At 38.1% G+C, this 22,228-nt stretch overlaps 1 protein-coding gene across 1 annotated transcript in view; it reads right to left on the minus strand.

Moving 5' to 3' along the window:
• WDR70 (WD repeat domain 70) overlaps positions 1-22,228 on the minus strand; it is a 147,994-nt gene that overhangs the window by 87,516 nt on the left and 38,250 nt on the right. The window contains exons 6-9 of the mRNA XM_052670354.1: positions 21,141-21,200; positions 14,850-14,983; positions 11,041-11,194; positions 8,929-9,005 (exon numbers count right to left, since the gene is read on the minus strand). Coding sequence (XP_052526314.1) covers positions 8,929-9,005; positions 11,041-11,194; positions 14,850-14,983; positions 21,141-21,200 — 425 coding nt within the window. The remainder of the gene's footprint in view (positions 1-8,928; positions 9,006-11,040; positions 11,195-14,849; positions 14,984-21,140; positions 21,201-22,228) is intronic.

Consider the following 22,228-nt stretch of genomic DNA (forward strand, 5'->3'; position numbering starts at 1 on the left):
GTGGCTTACATAGATGTAAGGAGGTGCCACTTATTTGGAGTTTGGCTGGTGCTTACTGTGCCCTATATAATACTATTCTGGAGAGTTTCCCAGCTGAGGTTCAAGGGGAAAATCTCCAAGTCAAATCTGATCAATCACAGTAGATACCGGTAACAATATCAGTTGCCCCTGTGGAAGGCAAGAAATGGAAATAAGTCTCCTCACACAGAAAAAAAAAGAAATAGAGAAGGAGGTGGAGGAAGATCCAGGTGAGGGGCCCTCCTCAGAACCACCATCATCAGGGAAGACAGGAGGAAAAACTAAGAGACATGCAGAAGAGAGTGACGAGGAGGAAGTCTCTATTACTACTCATCAGCCTTCGAAGATGACTGAAATCCAAGGCTCAAGAAAGGAGTTTACACGGTGCCCGAATAAAACTCTTGTTTCCTGGTTGCTTCACTGCTGGGACAGTGGGGCCAGTAGCTTGTTTCTAGATGGTAATGAAGCTCGCCAAAGGAGCCATTGCCAGAGATCCAGCTATTGACAGAGGAATTAGTCGATGTTTGGACGGGGCTGCCACCCTCTGGGAACGAGTGTTAATGTCTGTGAAGGAAAAGTATCCCTTCAAAGACGGCTTGAAGCCTGTGATGAAAAAGTGGGATATAGTTCAAAAGGATATCCAGTATTTGAGGGAAATAGCTGTGGTGGAAATGTTGTATGACCCTAACTTTGTTCCTAACCACCCATGCCAAGACCACGATCCTGAGAGAGTGAGGACGACACCAGATATGTGTCAGAAACTCACAACAACAGCACCAGAAAGATACGCCGGTACACTAACAGCGTATGACAGATACCAGGACCAACAGAGAAGAACCTTAGTTTTTGAATTGATTCTTACGCTCCAAAACTATGAACAACTGCTACCCCCAACTCATGCTTCCATTTTTGCCATCTCACAAATAACAGACCAACTGAATGAAATGCAAGAGCAAGTGTCTCTTCTGATTAATCGTGACAAACCTGCAGTAGTATCAGAAACTTTTGATGAAGATCAGAATAATCAAAAGAGTCTAATGAAGGAGCGAATCCAACTAATTAAAGATGATGAACCCTCCTTCTCAAGTGCACCATCAAAAATCTCAGCTGTTAAAGACAAAGGCTTTCTGGCTCCAGTAAGGAATAATAAATACATTGTGAATTGCTTTGTGCGTTACCTACGGTGACCATGGAGAAGACATGAGGAAGTGGCATAACCAAGCTACTCCTGTACTACAAGAACGGGTGAGAGAATTACAAAGCAGATCAACCACCAGTGCAGTTGTTCCAGTTACTGAACAGTTAATGAACAGAGGGGCCCTGCCCTCAGTCGGGGGGGGAAAGGAATAACAGAGTTTATTGGACTGTGTGGATTTGATGGCCTGGCACATCAGAACCACTGAAATATAAGGCACTGGTGGATAGCGGTGCACAGTGCACTCTGATGGCTTTGAGTCACGAAGGAACAGAATCAATCCATATTTCTGGAGTGAATTCTGTGGGCTCTCAAGAATTGACTGTGTTGGAGGCTGAGATACTCCCCACTGGTAAAGACTGGCAAAAACATTCTATTGTGACGGGCCCAGGGGCTCCATGTATACTAGGTATCAATTACCTCAGAAGGGGGCATTTCGAGGATCCTAAGGGGTATCGATGGGCCTTTGGAATAGCTGCTGTAGGCACGGACAACACTAAGCAGCTGTCAGTTTTGCCTGGCCTGTCAGAAGATCCGTCTGTTGTGAGGTTGCTACAAGTAAAAGAAAAACAGGTACCAATTGCTACAAAAATGGTGCACAGACGGCAGTACTGCACCAACAAGGATTCCTTGCTCCCCATTCATAAGCTGATGTGTCAACTAGAGAATCAAGGAGTGATCAGCAAAACGCACTCACCTTTTAACAGTCCCATTTCACCTCCTTCTATGATTGAGTGATCAGCCCAGTAGATGAGGGAAAGGCTGCTGATGTAGCCTACTGTGAGGATCCTTCTTTGGCTTTTTTTTGGCTCAAAGCTTGCTTCCTGAGGTTTTTCTTGTGATAAGACTCTGAGTGACTTGTCAAGGAGGCAACTGATGGGTGCTAACTGTGTGACAATCGATATCGCTTTGGGAACATTTGCAAGCTCCTTCCCCCAGAGCTGCTTCATCTGTAGAAGAGTGGAAGAGAGTGCTCAGCAGTGTTCACTGGCAGAAGATCTGGCCTGTGGCGAAACCGCTCCTGCTTGGTATGAAAGGCTGGGGGATGATACCACTGTATCTTGCGAAGGCAAGATACAAGTTGGTGTCTCCCTGCTTCCTCTTATCTGCTGGCAAGGCCAGAAAGATAAGAACAAAGGAGGTTCCTGCTGAGATCCCAGAGCCAGAAGCTGCCACCACAAGGAGAACTGACTCAACCACCTTGGGTTTGAGCTGTCACTCAAAGGACAGCTGACTCGACCACTTTGGATTTGAGCTGTCACTGCAAAGACAGCTGACTCAACCACTTTGAAGCACTGAAAAAGGGCCATCATCACCATGGTCGTTGTCATCGTCAACAGGACAACTCTGCCTGACGACCCACCGCTACTGAAGATCAAAGACTGAACTACGAACCTCGCTGGATCCATGGTGGTGACTATCTCCCTCTTGCTGCCTATAAAGACTCCTTGCTTCTTCTTTTCTATCTTTTCTATTGCCCTCCTTCCCTTCCCCCATTACCCTAATTCGTAATAGTGCCCGTCCTCCCTTTCCCCATTTCCCTGATTAAGATTTGTAATAAACTGGTTGGACCAACATTTGAACCGTTGCTTCTTAATCTCACACCATGTATATACATAATAAAAGAACCTCCTCTCCCTCCTATAAATTGGAGCAAGACATCTACCTAGACTTCAGCAGAGCCTTTGATACGGTCTCTCACAGGATTCTCCTGGGGAAACTGACTGCCCGTGGCCTGCACACGTATACACTTCTTTGGGTAAGGAACTGGCTAGAAGTAGATGCCCAGCGGGCAGTGGTGAATGAAGTTAAGTTCAGCTGGCAACCCGTTTCAAGTGGTGTCCCCCAGGGGTCGGTACTGGGGTCCATCTTGTTTAATATCTTTATTGATGACCTAGATGGGGATTGAGTGCATCCTCAGTAAGTTTGCTGATGACACCAAGCTGGGAGGTGGTGTTGATCTGCCTGAGGGTAGGGAGGCCCTTCAGAGGGATCCAGACAGGCTGGACCACTGGGCTGAGGTGAATGGGATGAGGTTCAACAAGGCCAAGTGCCGGGTCCTGCACTTTGGCCACAACAACCCCATGCAGTGTTATAGGCTTGGGGATGAGTGGCTGGATGAGTGTGAAGAAGAGAAGAACCTGGGGGTGTTGGTTGATGCTCGGCTGAACATGAGCCAACAGTGTGCCCAGGTGGCCAAGAGGCCCAACGGCATCCTGGCCTGCATTAGAAATAGTGTGGCCAGCAGGAGCAGGGAGGTGATCATCCCCCTCTACTCAGCACTGGTGAGGTCGCACCTCAAGTACTGTGTTCAGTTTTGGGCTCCTCACTACAGGAAAGACATTGAGGCCCTGGAATGTGTCCAGAGAAGGGCAACAAAACTGCTGAGGCGTCCTGGAGCAGAAGTCTTATGAGGAGCAGCTGAGAGAGCTGGGATTGTTCAGTCTGGAGGAGGCTCAGGGGAGACCTCGTTGCACTCTACAACCTCCTGAAGAGCGGTTGTAGCGAAGAAGGATTTGGCCTCTTCTCCTAGGCAACGAGCAGGACACGGGGTAATGGCTGCAAGTTGTAGCAGAGGAGGTCTACATTAGACATAAGGAAGAACTATTTCTCTCAGAGAGTGGTCAGGCACTGGAATGGCTGCCCAGGGAGATGGTGGAGTCACCGTCCCTGGCAGTGTTCAAGAGGCGTCTGGACGATGTGCTGCATGATATGGTTCAGTAGCTTGTGGTGGCAATGGTGATGAAGAGACGGTTGGACTAGATGATCTTATAGGTCATTTTCAACCTTGTGATTCTATGATTCTATGATATGGCCAGTGTGTAAACCCAGTGGAGAACTGAGGCTGACAGTAGACTACTGTGACCTGAATGCACTAACACCCCCATTTGAGTGCTGCTGTGCCAGACATGTTAGAACTCCAGTATGAACAAAAGCAGCCAATGGTATGCCACCACTGACATTGCTAATGCCTTCTTTTCCATTCCTTTGGCCAAAAATGTAGGCCACAGTTTGCTTTCACATGGAGGGGAGTTGGAACTGTTTGTCCCAAGGGTGGAAACACAGCCCTACCATTTGCCATGGGTTGATCCAAACTGTACTGGAACAGGGCAGTGCTCCTGAACACCTGGAATACATTGATGATATCGCTGTGTGGGGCGATACAGCAGAAGTCATCTTCACAAAAGAAGAGTGAATAATCCAAATTCTTCTACATGCTGGTTTTGCTATTAAGCGTAGCAAAGGACCTGCTCATGAGATTCAGTTCCTAAGTATAAAGTGGCAAGATGGGCGTCGCCACATTCCAGCAGATGTGATCGACAAAATCACTGCTATGTCTCCACCCACTAGCAAGAGAGAGAGACAGTCTTTCTGGGTGTAGTGGGCTTTTGGAGAATGCATGTTCCAAATTACAGCCTCATCATAAGCCCCCTTTATCAGGTGATGCGAATGAAGAATGAGTTTACATGGAGCCCTGAGCAGGAGGAGGCTTTTGAACAGATCAAACAGGAGATAGCCCGTGCTGTGGCCCTAGGGCCAGTACGGACGGGACAGGGTACAAAGAACATCCTCTATACCGCTGCTGGAGAGAACGGTCCCACTTGGAGTTTGTGACAAAGAGCCTCAGGAGAGACCTGAGGCCAATTCCTGGGATTCCAGAGTCGAGCCTACAGGAGGTCGGAAGAGGGCTACACTCCAACTCAAAAGGAGATCTTAGCCACGTATGAGGGGGTTCGGGCTGCTTCCGAAGTAGTCAGTACTGAAACAGAGCTCCTTCTGGCACCTCAGCTGCCAGTGCTGAACTGGATGTTTAAAGGAAAGGTTCCCTCCACCCATCATGCTACTGATGCCACTTGGAGTAAGTGGGTTGGGCTGATTACACAACGAGCTCGGATGGGGAACCTCAGCTGTCCAGGAATCCTAGAGGTCATCATGGACTGGCCTGAAGGTAAAAAGTCTGGAACATCACCAGGAGAAGTATCACAAGCTAAAGAGACACCACCATACAATGAACTACCAGAAAATGAAAAGAAACATTCCCTGTTCACTGATGGATTGTGTCATATTGTGGGGAAGCATCACAGATGGAAAGCTGCTGTGTGGAGCCCCACACGACAAGCTGCAGAGGCCACTGAAGGGAAAGGAGAATCAAGCCAATTTGCAGAGGTAAAGGCTGCCCAACTGGCCTTAGATGTTGCTGAGCGGGAGAGGTGGCCAATGCTCTATCTTTACACTGACTCGTGGATGGTAGCGAATGCCTTATGGGAGTGGTTACAGCAGTGGGAGCAAAATAACTGGCAAAGAAGGGGTAAACCTATTTGGGCTGCTGAACTGTGGAAAGACATTGCTGCCTGAATAAAGAATATGGTTGTAAAGGTGCGTCATGTAGATGCTCATGTGCCCAAGAGTCGGGCTAATGACAAACAGCAAAATAACCATCAGGTAGACAAAGCTGCCAAAATCGAGGTGGCTCAAATAGACCTGGACTGGCAGAACAAGGGTGAATTATTTCTGGCTCGGTGGGCCCATGAGACCTCAGGTCATCAAGGAGGAGATACAACATACAAATGGGCTAGAGACCGAGGGGTGGACTTCACTGTGGATGCTATTGCACAGGTTATTCATAACTGTGACACATGTGCCATAATTAAACAAGCCAAGAGGATGAAACCTCTCTGGGAGGAAGGTGATGGCGAAAGTACAGATACAGGGAGGCATGGCAGGTTGATTATATCACCTTGCCACAATCTCACAACGGTAAGCGTTGTGTGCTTACTATGGTGGAGGCAACCACTGGGTGGCTTGAAACATGCAGTACCCCATGCTACTGCCTAAAACACCGTATTAGGTCTCAAGAAACAAGTCCTCTGGTGACATGGCACCCCAGAAAGAATTGAGTCAGATAATGGGACTCACTTCAAAAATTCTCTTGTAAATACTAGGGCCAAAGATCATGGCATCGAATGGATTTACCATATTCCCTACCATGCACCAGCCTCTGGTAAAACTGAACAATATAATGGGTTGTTAAAAACTATGCTGAATGCAATGGGAGAAGCATTTGACAGAAACCATCTGGTTAATCAATACCAGAGGATCTATCAATTGTGATGGTCCTACCCAATCCAGCTCACTACTTACCACAGAGGAAGACAAAGTCCCTGTAGTACATTTAAAGAGCATGTTGGGAAAAGCAGTTTGGGTTTTTCCAGCTTCTGGAAAGGGCAAACCTCTCTGTGGCACCGTTTTTGCCCAGGGACCAGGGTCCACTTGGTGGGTAATGCAGAAAAACGGGGATGTTCAATGCGTACCACAAGGAAACTTGATGCTGGGGGCGTGCAGTCAGTAGTTTTATGTATATGTATGTATGTAGACGTGTGTTATGTATATAGACGTGTGTGTGTAATGCATTTTAATCATCGTTTGTTTGTTTGTATACATGTATATATATATAGCATGATATAGTGATGTAGAATAAGGTCTGGAATGCCATGGTTTTATGTTTTTTGGTTTTCAGTATTCTGCACCATAACATCATGTAGTGCACTGGGAGTTAAAGTGTTAATGCCCCAATTCCAGGTACCTATCCCTGTACACTACAGAAGTCACTGGATCTGGCCCTTCTGGGTGGGGCGCTCTCTTACTGCCTGACAGTAGGTGCTGGAGGGTGCTTTCCTAGCCTTCCAAGCTTTTCAGGTTTGACTCGGTCTCAGGAGCTTGCTCTCTGCTGTCTTATTTGATTTATTAATCTCAATTTCAATTAGCTTGTATTATATTGTGTCATCTTACATTCCAATATCATAGTTAGTAAAATAAGTTTTCCTCCATAGATCGTTGCTGCTGTTTTTTGGGTTTTTTTTTCCTTCCTTTTCCTTTTCCTTTTCCTTTTTCTTTTTCTTTTTCTTTTTCTTTTCCTTTTCCTTTTCCTTTTCCTTTTCCTTTTCCTTTTCCTTTTCCTTTTCCTTTTCCTTTTCCTTTTCCTTTTCCTTTTCCGTGTCCTTTTCCTCCCTCCCTTCCTTCCTTCCTTCCTATTTTATGGTGCTGGGGGGAGGTGGTGTGGGGGGGCAAGGGGCCTACTGCCCCCCTGTCACGGGCATAGATTGATCTAGTTAACTCCGTGACACACTGCCCATTTTTTTCTTTAAATTTCACAGCTGTGAAAGTATTCTAATCCTACCTTGCTAAGAAAAATGCTCTCCTAAATTACTACAATAAAGAAATCTTACAGCAGCTATTCCTCCTCACTGAGAAAATCACTAGACACTATCCTCATTTCTACTTGATCATTGTAAAAGCAATAAAAAAACTCACCAAAAGAAGCTAGAAATTCACTTGCTGTGTAATATCAACAACTATTGCCATATACTACTGGAACTTACATTTTAAGTGGCATTATTCATTAACAAACATATTTTCATGAACTATGTTTTGTATAACAGTTTACTATATTTCTTTGTACTATTTAAGTTTTTCAAGTTCATGAGATGTTGCAGTAATTCGATGATCATCTCTAATCAGACTTTTTTATTATTTGTGTGTAGTTCCGGAATTAAATCAATTATGTATTAAATTCTCAAGATCACAACTTGTTGTTACAGAATTTCACAGATTAAATACTGTCTTTAAAATGTAAGCCCTGTTTTGAAAATTATCAATCTAAATAATTACTTTTCATGACATGTCAAAATCCTAGAAATACTGATCACCAGTACAAAACAGAATGAAACAGGTTTAAAATAATTCTGTAATGTCAGCTATGTCGTGCCTCTGAAAATTCAGTTATGTATCCATTTATAGCATTGGTGTACACAGGTTTTTATTTACTTGACCAGAGCATTTCAATTCACAGCAATTCAAGTATCAGAGATGTGAAGAATCCATACTTTATACATTAGATATGCAGCTGTTTACATAGGACAAAATTAGACGATCTGAAAATGTGTAAAGTCTTAATATATTTTTCACCATCCAGAAAGTATTTAAACTAACGAAGCTGTACTACTCCCTCCACATTTCAAACAAACAAACAAACAAAAAAACATTTTAAAATATTTTAACACAAAATCAGTATTCCTATTATTGAAACCAATTTGTGTCTAGAAGCAACATTGAAGGAACTGGGGCTGTTTAGTCTGGGGAAAAGGAGACTGAGGGCAGACCTTATTGCTCTCTTCTAATATCTGAAAGGAGCTTACAGTGGGAGCGGGTTTGGTCTCTTCTCATTGGTGACAGGATGAGGGGAAATGGCCACAAGTTGCGCCAGAGTGAGCTTAGGTTGGATATAAGGAAACATCCTGATATGGAAAGGGTTGTTAAGCACTGGAATAGGCTCCCCAGGGAGGTGGTTGAGTCACCATCCCTGGATGTGTTCAAAAACCATTTGGATGTGGTGCTCAGGGACATGATTTAGCAGAGGGTTCTTAGTTAGGGTAGTATGGTTAGGTTGTGGTTGGACTCAGTGATTGTTAAGGTCTTTTCCAACCCCAGCAATTCTGTGATTCTGTATCTTAACTTGTACATATTTTTATGATTAAATCACTCCATAAAACACAATATAGATTTTTACTTTTTTTTTTTTCTTATTTTTTGCTCCCAGTGAAGTTTCAGTGGAAACTGAGTATTTTCATTTTGGAATCATCTGTTCATGTATTTGTGTGTTAAGATGTTAAACTGGTCCCATCCCCAAAACTGTCAAAGATATGCTTAATACTCACCCATCATTAGAACATGTCAGAAATTCTTCCTTTATTTTTGGATGCCAACAGCCTGAATTAAGCATTGCTGTATGACCCTAAGGAAATAAAGAAATACAGAAAGGTATTCTTAAAAGCTGTTATAACAAGACAATAAAGATATTCTTAAAAGCTGCTATGACAAGTCTTAAAAGTTTCTGTAAATTTTACTCCAATCCATCAAGGCAAACTATGGTAAAAACTGAGGGTAGAATCAGAATCTCCTGAAGAATGGCTGACTGAAATTACAATGATTTGACAAATTTTATGGATTGTGATCCATTTTGTTTTTCTTGTTTTCATTTTCAAAATATTCTCCTATCCCAGATATTCTCCTATTCATATCTTTTCCCCTCAGAATAAGGCAAGGAATCATAATTCTACTTTTTAACTTGGCAAAACTTTAATGTAGGCAGAGTAAGGACAAAACAACAGGCACTAAGATGCTATTGCACAAATTGTTCCAAACTACATTAAAAAAGAAATCAGAGGAATGACAGAATACATATATTCAATGCTGAACTGCACCCAAAGACTGTGTTGGAAAGAATTAAGAAGCAGAATTCTAGAATCAAGATGGATTTAACTAATGGCAAGTTATTGATAAAAGATTTTATAATGCAAATTGAATAGATAGCCCTTTCACTTTTGAAATTAAAAAAAAAAAAAAAAAAGAAAGAATCAAACCATAATTCCATTATCACAATGTCACCTACAAAGAAACATTTACAGAGAAATCAAAAAACTACTCTTCCTTTATTGGAATTATTTCAGTTTGCTTTGAGCACAAACACGGAGAGAAATACTTAAAAGTTAATGGAGTAATGAAAAAATATTTTAGCATTTTGACTGTTGTATCACAACACACTGGAGTTCTAGAAGTTTACAAGAGAAAGAAAATAAAGAAAATCTGTAATAATTTTTAAGTAAACAAGAACTAAAGCAGATGTTACCATTTGGTGGTTTTATATTTGTATCACTTGCCAAAAGAAATAGCGATCAGACAAGAATAGGCTCAGGTAGAGCAGTATTTATCCTAGTTATTTGGCAATATGTTTTACAAGCAATATATAAATCAACTTTGTCATCAGCTTGAGCAGTAGATATTATCATTACTTTTCCAGACTCTTAAGCTATTTATAAAACTGACCTGAATTTGAATAACCAATATAAACAGAATCCTTGTCTCACATAGTTTGCAGACATAAGGATGCAAAGTGCTCAAAGCCCAACAACAGTCATAAAAATAATTCAGAAGTATAACTCAACTGTTCTCCACTTGCATTTTTAACTACTACTAAAAACGTGCACATTGGTGCTCATCATTTTTTACAAGACTCACTTCTGAAGAGGTGAATTTGTCATAGCATCATAGATATATTAGCTGGAATTCATCTAGGCCAGCCTTTCACCCAGAACCAGATAATAGCCAAGATTAGAACAGGTCAGCTTGGTCTAGATGGGTCCTGAAAACCTCCATGGACTAAAATTCCGCAGAGTCCATGGATAACCCACTGCACAACCACCCTACTGAAACAACAAACACCAAGAGACTTCTAGTCCAATACTGCTGTGGTTTCAAAAGCATTTGGCTACACTATCGTTTAAATTGTTTCCTAGTACTTGTGGTCTACTAACACATTGCCCTGTATTCTGCATCAGACCAAAAGGGTACAGATCCCTTCATAGCACAAATGCTTTAGATGTCTGGTTTCCTTAAAAGATCCTGGACTTCTTCCAATTTCTCCAAATCCACCTTGAACTGAAAGGTCCAAAATTAATCCCAGAATTTCAGATGTGAAACAAGGAGCACTGATTAGAAGGAGATAGTCACTACCTTAAATCTGTTGGTCACATCTCTAATTGTAGCCTAGTTTACAGTTTATCTCATTTACAACAAAATGAAACCATAAGCTCTTATTCAGCCCAACATCCATTGTCACCTGAGTCCCCTGCTAAGCCACTCAGTTCCTAATAGGTATCAATATACATGACTATCCCTCCCAGCACCAGGGCTTTGCATGCTTGTTCATTAACTTCATGAAGTTTCTCATTACAAAACAAATTGAATGCAAAAAGTCAGACTTCACTTACCTTGGTGTTTGTCATATCCACGATATATTGGTCTCCTTTTATGCATTCCATTACTGGGAAACCATCTCTGTCAAGAACTTTTGCCTGAGAGTTACCAGAGACAACCAGAATGACATCTCCTGTGCTACTATATTGCAAAGATTTGATTTGGTGACTGAAAAAAAAAAAAAAAGAAAAAGAAAAAAAGGAGAAAAAAAGGTTTTAATTAAATTCAGTTCCTGTAGACCAATACTGAAACAGAACTGTCAATGGTGAGAAAATACATGGCAGAAATAGACCCATCTACATTCCTATATCAAAAAGAAATCCAAGATTAATAGATTAAAGCTTTTTATTCCCATGTGTCCAACTTTCTTATTCAACCAAAGAGCATATAAAAAAAAAATATTTACAAAATTGGCACCTAAAATGTCATTTCTGGCAAACGTATTTACTTGAAGTACGCTTTATAATTCCAGGTGAAAAACAGTTTATATCATATGCAGCTTTTCAGGCCTGAAAATTATTTTTCACTTGCTCAAAAGCAATACCTGGATTTACAGTAATCCTCAAAGTATTACAAAAGGATGTTGTAGACCCACACAGAACTCCATTATATATTATATACCAGGAAATTAGTCACATATCAGCATTCTCTCACCCTTTTCTGGTTCAGGGCTACAATTTCATGAAAAATTCAGATAAAGTAAAATATACCATCGAACCTGGCAACATGACAGTGGAGAATGATTTGCCTAGACTACCTTACCTTAAATGGTTATTCATTTGCTGTACAAATCTGCTGTATGAGTTTATTTTTTTTACATACATCCTACCTTGATTGAAAAAGCTTGGGAGAGAAATCATGGAATATTGTAAGGATGACAGAAACAATTAAACGAAAGTCAGAAGATAGCTCACAAATCAGAAACTCCTTTCCAGTCTCAGTGATAGCATCAACATCATTTCTCAGCATTCTGCTTTATGTACAAACATATCCAAAACAGAGACCTTTTGGTCTCCCTGCCCGGCTACACAGCAATGCAAGAATTGCTGAACAGGCAAACGAGTGCATCCTGGCACATTAACAGAAAGCATACAATGACATTACATTTTATTAATACTTACTCTGGAGCTAAGTTAATTTGAAAATAGATATCAGAATGCATTCATAACTTTATTTGGATTCTCATGGCATCCAAAGCATGCTCAATAAACAAAGCAAGACAAAAAATATTATTTAAGTGCATTAAGAAATAATATTTTTGTGTCTTTCTTCTGGTGAAGAACATAAACCATGGGCATTCAAGTCCTAGTAGTAACTTTACGGAAAGAACTTTTTAACCTAAAATTTCACATCAGTAAAATTAACACCCAGATGGTAGACAAAACAGCATATAGTTTGCAACTAAATTTATGTCTTACATAGTATTGAATTAAAGGCTGACTCAGCAGGAGCTATTATTTATTGAACTTCTCCTTGAACCAAGATAATATACAACACATTAAAAAACTTATAATGCATGTTTTAGAAATTCTGCATTGACTGTAGTAATGTAAGCTTAAGATTCTCATTCAAAAAATGTTTGGCAACGCTGATAATATTATGATTCAAAAACCAAGAATTGCCTGAAGCACCCTATTACGTAATACGAACTGGAACTTAGTTCAGCCAAAGGATTACAAACTAGAAGGAAGGAAGGAAGACACTCAAGTCTGAGAATTTTTGAAACAAATCAGAGGCAGTGCCTAAAAAAGCATCCTGAATGTAAAGAGCAAGAGTGGATACCTGTAACCAGAAGAGAAAAGAAGGCCAACTGTATTAAGCTGAAACACTGAAAAATTTAAACATACAAGAGAAACAACATCTAAAATATTCTCTGCAGACAACTGATAATTGTAGAAAACATCTACATAATTACATTTCAACAAACTTCACTTTTCATCTTAGAATGTTCATCTAACAAGAAACCGTTCCTACCTGTACAGTGCTTAATACAATGGAAACATAAGCCCACTAATCAAATCAAATACAAAAAAAAATTAGTTCGAGAAAAAAAGTATTGTCACAAACACCTAACCATGCAATATGGCCTTCAAAAGTTACATCCAGAAAGAGGTTCCATAAGCAAAGTACTTGAACAGCCCAGAAGTTACCACTTTTCAGATGTTTACTGAAGCATAATCAAAAGCAAGACTTTATAGGGGCAATTTGTAAGAAAAAAAATTTGGTTCTTATTAATATTACAGCAAGAGTGTTGGAAAACTTAGAAAAGCTATTAATTTTAATAGAACTAAACACTGAAAAATGTAAGTTTAAAGCTTCAAAATCTGCTTAGTACTTTCAAAGTACATCTTGCTGGGACATGCAGAATATACATTGGCAGAGACAACTAAATTCTACACATTTAGCATTGTTTTGTCTTACCATTGCCTTAAATATTTGCACCTTAAATACTGAGGTGGTTTTAAAGTGTTCCTTTTTTTGTTTTTTGTTTTTTTTTTTGCCAGGCTTTTTTAAAAAAATAAATTTGTCTCAAACCAGAGGAGAAATCAACAGAGTAATACAAAAGTTATACTATAAATTGCATCCAGGACAATATGGAATTGTTCTCAGACTTTTTATTCTCAAAATGAAATTCAATATATGGCCACAAAACTACATTTCTGCTAACACCTAACACTTCCATACCAGAACTCCTCAAGAATTCTTTGAAACTGAAGTCTGTGAATGCTAACAGTCCTTGCAATAAATTCTATAATGAAAAAATAAAATAAGAATACACACACATCTGGGCACAGGTTATATAAGACTCTTCATAGCGCTCACTGGCATACCTCAATACATGAAATAAGATTTACTTGTTTTAAGATCTTTTTACCAGTCACAGCTGGGGTTCCAGCTTTATATTTACTACATGACACAGAAGGTATATGTAGTTAGTATATTTTAAAATTAAAATTATGATACAACAATTAAAACATAATTGAAATTGCTATACCTGACAGCAGTTAACTCTGCAGTCACAAGATATAATTTTTATTATTATTTTATATTTAAGCTTTCAGATCTTTAAGTTACACTTCAGTGCACTTAAACTACAAGTGTCATTCACCAAAACATTCTTCCTTGATATGTGTGAAATAAAATTCTGATCTTCCAAACAGACAAAAATTCACCTTCAGTCTTTTCAGAAAATAATGATTAAAAACAGGTATTTCAAGGGCTACATACTGCCTAATAAATTCCAATCCCTTTTAACTGAACCAAATCATCTTATAAAATGTTCCTCTTCATTTAACATTAGAAAGTATCTTGCTATAAACAACTGAGTATTAATATATGCTCGCTTATTTGAAAGTTAGCTGTGCAGAAGACATAGCCTTCTTAAGGAAATCTATATCCCAATTTTCTGAAATTAGTAAATAAACATGGTTATAAAAATGAGGTCTCCACCCCTAGTAGCAGAAATTCTGTTATTCCTTTAGGCTTAAAGGGTCAAACTGCATTAACTCTTTCCTAATCTTCATTAGTTTCATAAAAGTAGAGTCCATATGAAAAGTGTAGTACATTTGTTTTGATAATTAAGAACATCACCCTGTGCCTATGAGAGGCTCACAATCTGTTGACATATTATTAACAATTCAATCTTCAAATTTACTTGTAGCTTTCTAAAGAGAAAAAATATGCAAGTTCCTGGGTTTGTGTTCCATTTACCACATGAAGTGCAACATTAGCCTTTTAAGTCACTTTGCAAGGCTTCTGTGTGTTCGGTTAGGAGATTAATATAAGCACTCTCTCAGATGAGAAAAGAAGTCTTTTTTCATACCATTCACAAGGCTGGAGTGACCGAAAAGCTTGGAGGGAAGCATCCATCCCAGCAAAATCCCAAAATTTAACATCGTAGTCATATCCACCAGTTATCAAACGGGCACCAGAGGGATCCAATCCCAAAGCAGAAACCTATATACGAGATAAATAAATAAATAAATAAATAAACATCCAACCTTTTTGTTTTTTTTTTTTTCTACAGTTGTTCAGATGTCACCAAAATATAAAATATAATTAAAAAATACAGCGTAATAGTTTCTGACTCTTACACTTCAGCTATGTTTCCGTTTCGAATTCTCATCATCTTGCTAATGTACAATTAACATCATGTAAAAAGCGTATGGAAAATGACAGCAAAAAGTTACACAATCTGAAGACAACAGAATAAGGATAAGCTTCATTTCTCAGTAGACAATTGTGCCCTGCACAGACAACAGATGAAGATATGGCATTTAATATCCATCAGTGTAGAATCTGCACTATTGTAAAGACAGCTCATATGGGCATATATGCTCACTGGTTAAATATGACTTCTGAAGAATGAAAATAATGTAGAAAGTTGAAATTTAAATAGCACAAATTAAAAACTTATCATTTTAATTAAAATAGTCCAAGAAGCTTTCTAAATGCATTTATTTACCAAATTAGCTGCATAAAGCTACTAAATACTTGGAGGGAAGGGTAATCTCATTTGTAATCCTCAAATCAAAAGTTTATTAAAATGGAGTTTTTAGCAAAAATTCTATTTTAAATCTCAATTTCAAGAACTCTTTCACAGCAATGTTCAAATCATTCTGTAGAAATGCTAACAATGGAGTGTAACAAAAGTACTTCATCAATAAGCATTCCCTTAATTTACCTTCAAAAAACTTATTCTCTATTCAAAAATGATAATATTTACTACTATGATTTCAAGCATGAATACATGATTAGATCTACAACAAGCTCAAATAATAAAGAATGTAACTCTCCAAAATTTAGTTGTCTAGATCACATGGCATTGACAAGAGATGTCAAAAAAATCCGAAAGAAAGAGCAAAGATGTTCGGTTTTATTCAATATTAAAATCAACCTGGGAATGTTAAAACAAATGGAAATATTTTCATGTAAAGAAAAAGCTCATATTAATCAGATCTAAATCATGTCTAGGTCTGAACCTTCTGAATTTAATTCCAATTTAACTTCCTTTAGGCATCCTTAGTTAGACAGACCACTGGTATAACAAAGACTCCCGCAAGAGGACTGTTATTAACCATAGGACAAAAACACAAGTGATCTCCCATAAATAAGATATATAACCATTAGATTCAGAAACACTTTCAAAAAAAGGAAGGCAATCCTCAGCACAAGAAAGTAAAGTGAAGTAACAGAAAGAAATCATTGAAGAAAATATCCTGAAATTGATTTAAAAAAATGAGCCAGAAAGTTTTAAGAAAAAAAATACATATATTCCAAGAGCACTTATACTCCAGAACATTAATCAAAATAAATAAATAAATAAATAAATAAACAAATAAAAAAACAAGCCAGAGCTGAACACACAATAAAAGAAAGGAAAGAGCAAAATGCAACTTTTGAAAGTAAGTGCAGTGCCTTCTAAGTATTTAAAATCAAAAAGTCCAGATATTCCTGCTTAAAAATTCTAATAATGTTCATGCTGTTCTCTGTATATGCTCTGTATACATGAACAATCGCTGTGATTCAATGCACGCAGAATCGTCACGTCAAAAAACTTAGAGATGTATCAGTTGACCATACTTTTTTAAAGCTTTAGTCTGTACATGGGACTACTGAGACTTAGTTCCCACAAAACAGCTGTATGAAAAATGGAATTTTACAGGAGATATTCTCTTTTCAGTGTCCAAATCAATAATTAACTAATAGAAAATAAAAGTTTCAATAAAAACATCAGTCAGGAACTGTCCATCTTAATGGATAAATTAAATTTGTTTTGCTAAAATTAAGGTTTTCTTAAGTGAAAGAGTGGGCGTTTTATGTTTCATGTACAAAAAGTTTGTTTGCATATTCTTTATCAAAAACTAATTTCCAGTTATCATCTCCTTAAGGATCATGCTCCCACACTGTAATTCAAACATACAATGCCATGATACGGTTGTAGAAAGCACCTTCAGAAAAAAAAAATAAAAAAGATGTTGCAGAAGCAATGCCAACCACAATGTGCAGCAGATATGTTATTCTAGTTGTCCTGTTTTGTTTTCAAAGTGTCCAGTTGAAGAGATCTTCTGCTTTAAGAGAAGATTCAAAACCATATTATTCTAAAGAATGTAAAGAAGCAACACCTAGGCAAATTCAGTATTATCAATAATCTAAGGAATGTTTCCAAACAAATCCAGCTTTTCATTTCCCAGAACAAAATGTTTACACATACAACTTCGCGTAGTAAGAACGGGTTCAACTCCACTTACCATTTATGTCATAGTGACATGTTTGACTTATAAATGAAATAGATGCAATGTCTTGTGCGTTGCCAAAAAATTGCCTTGTTCATTTCATTCATGAGTTCTAACATGGACACTTCAGATGTCACACTAGACATTCAGATTAATCAGGAATACAAATCAACAGACTTAAGTATTTTATTCCATAATAACTACTATAGGAAGGAGCGGCTGCGATATGAGAAGTGATGCAGAAGTGATGCTGACTGCACACGGGATACATAATCAGAACTATTCCGAACAGTATGCTTTCTCTCACGTACCCACTATGTATCAAAAGTGTCAGGAGAAAAAAAACATATATATATCACTGGAGTTTCACTGGGAACAGTAACTTCTATTACACTGTACAAACAAGGCAAGTGGGAAATTAATCAGGTTTCTGGAAAGACTCTCCAGCTTGGGAAATCTTTTCTGAGACTTTTCAGCTGCACAGGAATACAGTCATCATCAAACCCAAAATCATTAGATTGAAGAGGTACAGATGGGACATAATGCTCAGAAATACTGTAGGAATACAATGAGAAGAATTTAAAATGTCAGTGGAATACACTGATATCAAGATATCAGGTTGTTCTCATCCTTATACAACTGTCATTTTATAGATGTGCAGTTTCATTATTAAAAAAAAAAGTCCTTCACAGAAGAGCTGTTTTTTTTCCAGTGATACATTTCATTCACTGCATCCAATCTAATTTAACTGTGCTATGCAGATCCACATTATAATTTACCTCTGCTCTAGGTGATGACAGCTGCACTCTCATGAAGTCAAAAAACCTCAGAAGTCTTCCAAAACTGAAACTTCCCCCTTCTTAAAACCCTTTAGTTAAAATAACATGAGCTTCCACTTTGAAAAAACAGTAAAAATAAAAACATTTACCAGTTTAATGTTGAGGAGAGAAGAAATCAAATTTACATAATAAAAATTTTTCCTGAAATGTATTCAAGAAACATACTACAGAAACAGTTATTGTAACAAGAAAAAATGGGAAGGCAGTTCGCCCTAGACTGCAAGGGATAGTAGGCAAAAAAATCACAAGCACCAAGTGTAAAAAAATCTGCTCTACTTTTTTGGTTTTGGTTTTCAGTTTAATACATTATATCTTTTATAGAGTTTAAAATTCAGAGAGTATTTCTCTATTTCATTAATATCACACTTAATTTCTTTCCACCCACTACATGTGTGTCATGTACTATGAGAATACACATGAGCATGCCTTATTGATTCTCCACACTCCAAGATACAGCATAACAAAGTTTGATGCAAGATTACTGAATAGGTGCTTCTGCAAATAACTATTTCTGAAAGCTTATAAAAACATTTGCTCTTCACTGATAAATTTAAATCTCTACTAAATTCCTTTTGAATGTATATAAATAATAAAACAAGCCTTAAATTTAAAAGTTAATTATTCACTAATTTTATGTAAAAAATATATTTTATATTACTGAATTTAAAACTATTAAATGTATAACTATGAGGACTACTCTAAAAGTAATGCATTCTATTACACAATGTTGGCCCTCGACTTCAGAGAGATTATTCTGTTAACTTCTGTGTCTCAAAGCTTGCTGGGGACACAGATGGACTTGTTCAAGTCCAGACAAGTCCCGAGCAAGGATTGAGAAATCCTTTGTCTGAAGGACACAGATGAACAAGTTCAGGCAATTCCTGGGCAAAGGTTGGGAGATCCTTTGTGTGGGGGACAATGGGCAAGGCCAGGGGCAATGAGGGCGAGATGAGCTGCAGCTAAATAGCTGTGAAGTGCTCCTTTGTGTGGATTTATCTCAGGATGATGGCCATCTCAGGGGGTACTCAATGACTCTTGATCAAGGCCCATCCTGGTCAGTATGCAGGAGAACAAGAAGGATAAAAGAGGAACTGAAAACCATGAGGATAGGGTTTCTGACAACAGATTCCTCATGAAGAATGGAGGATTTCTGGCAGCAGATTCCTCCTGAAGAAGAAGAGGGATTCCGGAAGATTGAGGTGATTCCTGCATACTGTGTCGAACTCTCCTGAGCCTGCTACCTGACCGCTGTTGCTGCTTCAAGAATTGGCTCCTCGACTGCCTCATCTACCTGCCTGCTGCCCAAGGCCGGCCACGCTGCTGCTCCCCATCTTCTGCTGCGTCTGCCCGGGACCTTCAAACGCCGTGCAACAGGACGCTGCTGGATCCTGCTGGTGACTATCCTCGCTTTACGCAATTCCTGCTTCTTTTCCATCTTTTCTATCACCCTCCTTCCCTTCCCCGTCTCCCTGATACGGTTGGTAATAAACTGGATAGAACAACATATGAACCGTTGTTTCTTAATCTCACGCCGGGTATACAGATATTAAAAGAACCTCATCTCCCTCCTATAAATTGGAGCGAGACAGAAGGATGCTGTGGTATGGCAGTAGAAGTTGAAGCTTTCTGCCGATATCCTGTTACATGTTGTGGCAGTGAGACAGACGACAGCAGAGAGGCAGTTTGACATAAAGGCACCTAACATGGATGGAAGAGCATGTGAAGCAAGAGCATGACATCAAATTCCTCTGTGCTGAGAAGTGGCACCTATTGACATTCATTGACACTTGGTGAACACCTATGGAAACCAAACTGTGGATGTGAAAGGTGGGTGGGTGGTACGTTTCAACAGCAGGTCACCATGCTGGTGCAGATTGTTACGGAGTAGCATGAAGGTTCTTGTTCAGTGCTGACAAAAATGCACAGCTGATGTTGTGCAAAACAGTGTTCTGCATCTGAGAAAGTGTTTTATCAAGCAGTGTTATAGTGCTGTTTGTATTGTTGCATTTTCCATGGAAATAAATGTAGAGTAACCTGCATCCTTAATTACACAGAAATACATTTCCTCAGATTATTTAAAAACACGTGGAAATAGTGTTTTCTCAAAGGATTCAGTGTTTTATTTTTCTTGCCTACTCCTGCCCAGGACATTCTCAGGAATACTATCAGAACCAATTCCAGTAACCAGCTACCAAAGCTTTCACAGTGATAAAAATAACAGGCACTCTAGTATTATTTTCTTGTTAAAACTTAAGTCATGGCCCAAAGTGAAGAAGATAAACAGTAGCAGCACGTTTTTTTATGACCTAAGAAGAACAAGGGGAAACGATCTGGAATGGATTCAAGGATAGTCAAGGGCAGAAAATATGTTTTATTCTATAGATTTTGGATCAATCAACAAATAAAAACAGTTCAATTTGTGGCAAAAGATGAAAACAATTGCCCAGAAATAAAAAAGTACAGTACAAAGAGTACAAAGAAACAATAATTCCAAGCCAGAGAGTGTGTTCTTTCAAAAAGTCAAGGAGCATTTTATATGAATCCCAGAAAAACATGTAGTCAGACAAGGAAAAATAAAATTTAAAGAAACTGAGGATGGCTTACTAAAGGTACTTAGCTTTTTAAAACAAATGAGGGAGATCTGTATTCAGCTAGAAAGAAGTCATTTGCACCAATGATATCCATGTTGAAATGCCTGACAAGCCAAACAAAGATCTGTGCCTAGGTTAGAAATGTATGAATGATATTCTAGACTTGAAGAGAAACTGTAACAATTGGAGAGGACACATTTAACATAAAGGACCAAAAAAAAGAAAAAAAAAAAGAGACAACAGTTCAGTTAAATGAAGTAGCAGAAAGAGAAGTAGCAGTTATAAAACACATCTTAATTGCAGTAAGAAAAGAGCTAGACTGAAACAACAAACGAAGAAAAAAGAATTAGCTTCTCATTCTTCAGCTGACATTAAGTATTCATAAAATCAATTTTGCAGATTTGCACAGTGTTGAAAAAAAAGTGTTGAAACTGTGTTAACCACTTACAGTTTTTGTCCCATGCTGGAGTGTAATTTCATGAGAATCTGGAATTTTCTTAATAGGGTTCTATTAAGAAGAAAAAAGAAAATTTATGCTTATGAAAACAGTACTATTATAAACAAAACAACACCATTATACATATATATATACACAAACATAAAGGTAAGAAATATTTCCCTTGCAGCAGCCAAAATCTGAGAAGGGGAAAAAGGAAATATTGGAAATGAGAAACTGATTCCTGTTTTGTGTTTTCATAAAAATATAAGGAATGAGTAAAAGGAAAAAAAGGAAAAAAAAAAAAAAAAAAAAAAGACCAACAAAAACTCCAATAAAGAATGAAAACAGTACAAATTTTCCTGTTTCTCCCCTTCAAAAAACATTAAAATTCTCTTAAATCATTAATATCATTTGATCTTGAATTGTTATTAAATCAATCTATCATATTATACAATAATCTTTCAAATACCAGGAATCTGTGAAGTTAATGAAATTAAGGAAAAAATCTATAATTTATTACACAAGATAAATTTTCTATGTTTTGTTAAGATCATGGATTGGCTTCCATTATTTTCTCTTCTGTGGCAATATAATGTAATAGATTATAATTATATACTTATATATTCATAATTATACTTTATATTATATAATCATATAATTATATGATTTATTAATTTATAATTATGTATTATAATACTGTAATTATAAAAATATATATATAATAATAATATAATACTTTTCTCTTAATAAAAATACACAGATTGAAGGAAATTACAGGTTAAATCATCACACCAACACCTGTAATTATATGAAAACTGTTAATTTACTGAGAAAGAAGCATATTAGAAGCACTTCAGTGACCGGAAGGTTCTACAAATTCCATGTGAATCATTACCCTAAAACACTCATTTGTCAGGTACCACTAAGTTTCCTAAAACATGCAGAATCCATTATTTGATGCCAGAAATTCGTCAGTTTGATACCAGACATTTTCCTTATCCACATCTGCCAATTCCTTCCTTTTTTTCATTCTTCAGCAGATATTCTCCACGACACTATGCACTCTTCAACAGCCATTTTCTTCTCCCATACTATCA

Source organism: Tympanuchus pallidicinctus, unplaced genomic scaffold, assembly GCF_026119805.1.
Source record: "Tympanuchus pallidicinctus isolate F22 unplaced genomic scaffold, pur_lepc_1.0 scaffold9, whole genome shotgun sequence".
Lineage (NCBI taxonomy): Eukaryota > Metazoa > Chordata > Aves > Galliformes > Phasianidae > Tympanuchus > Tympanuchus pallidicinctus.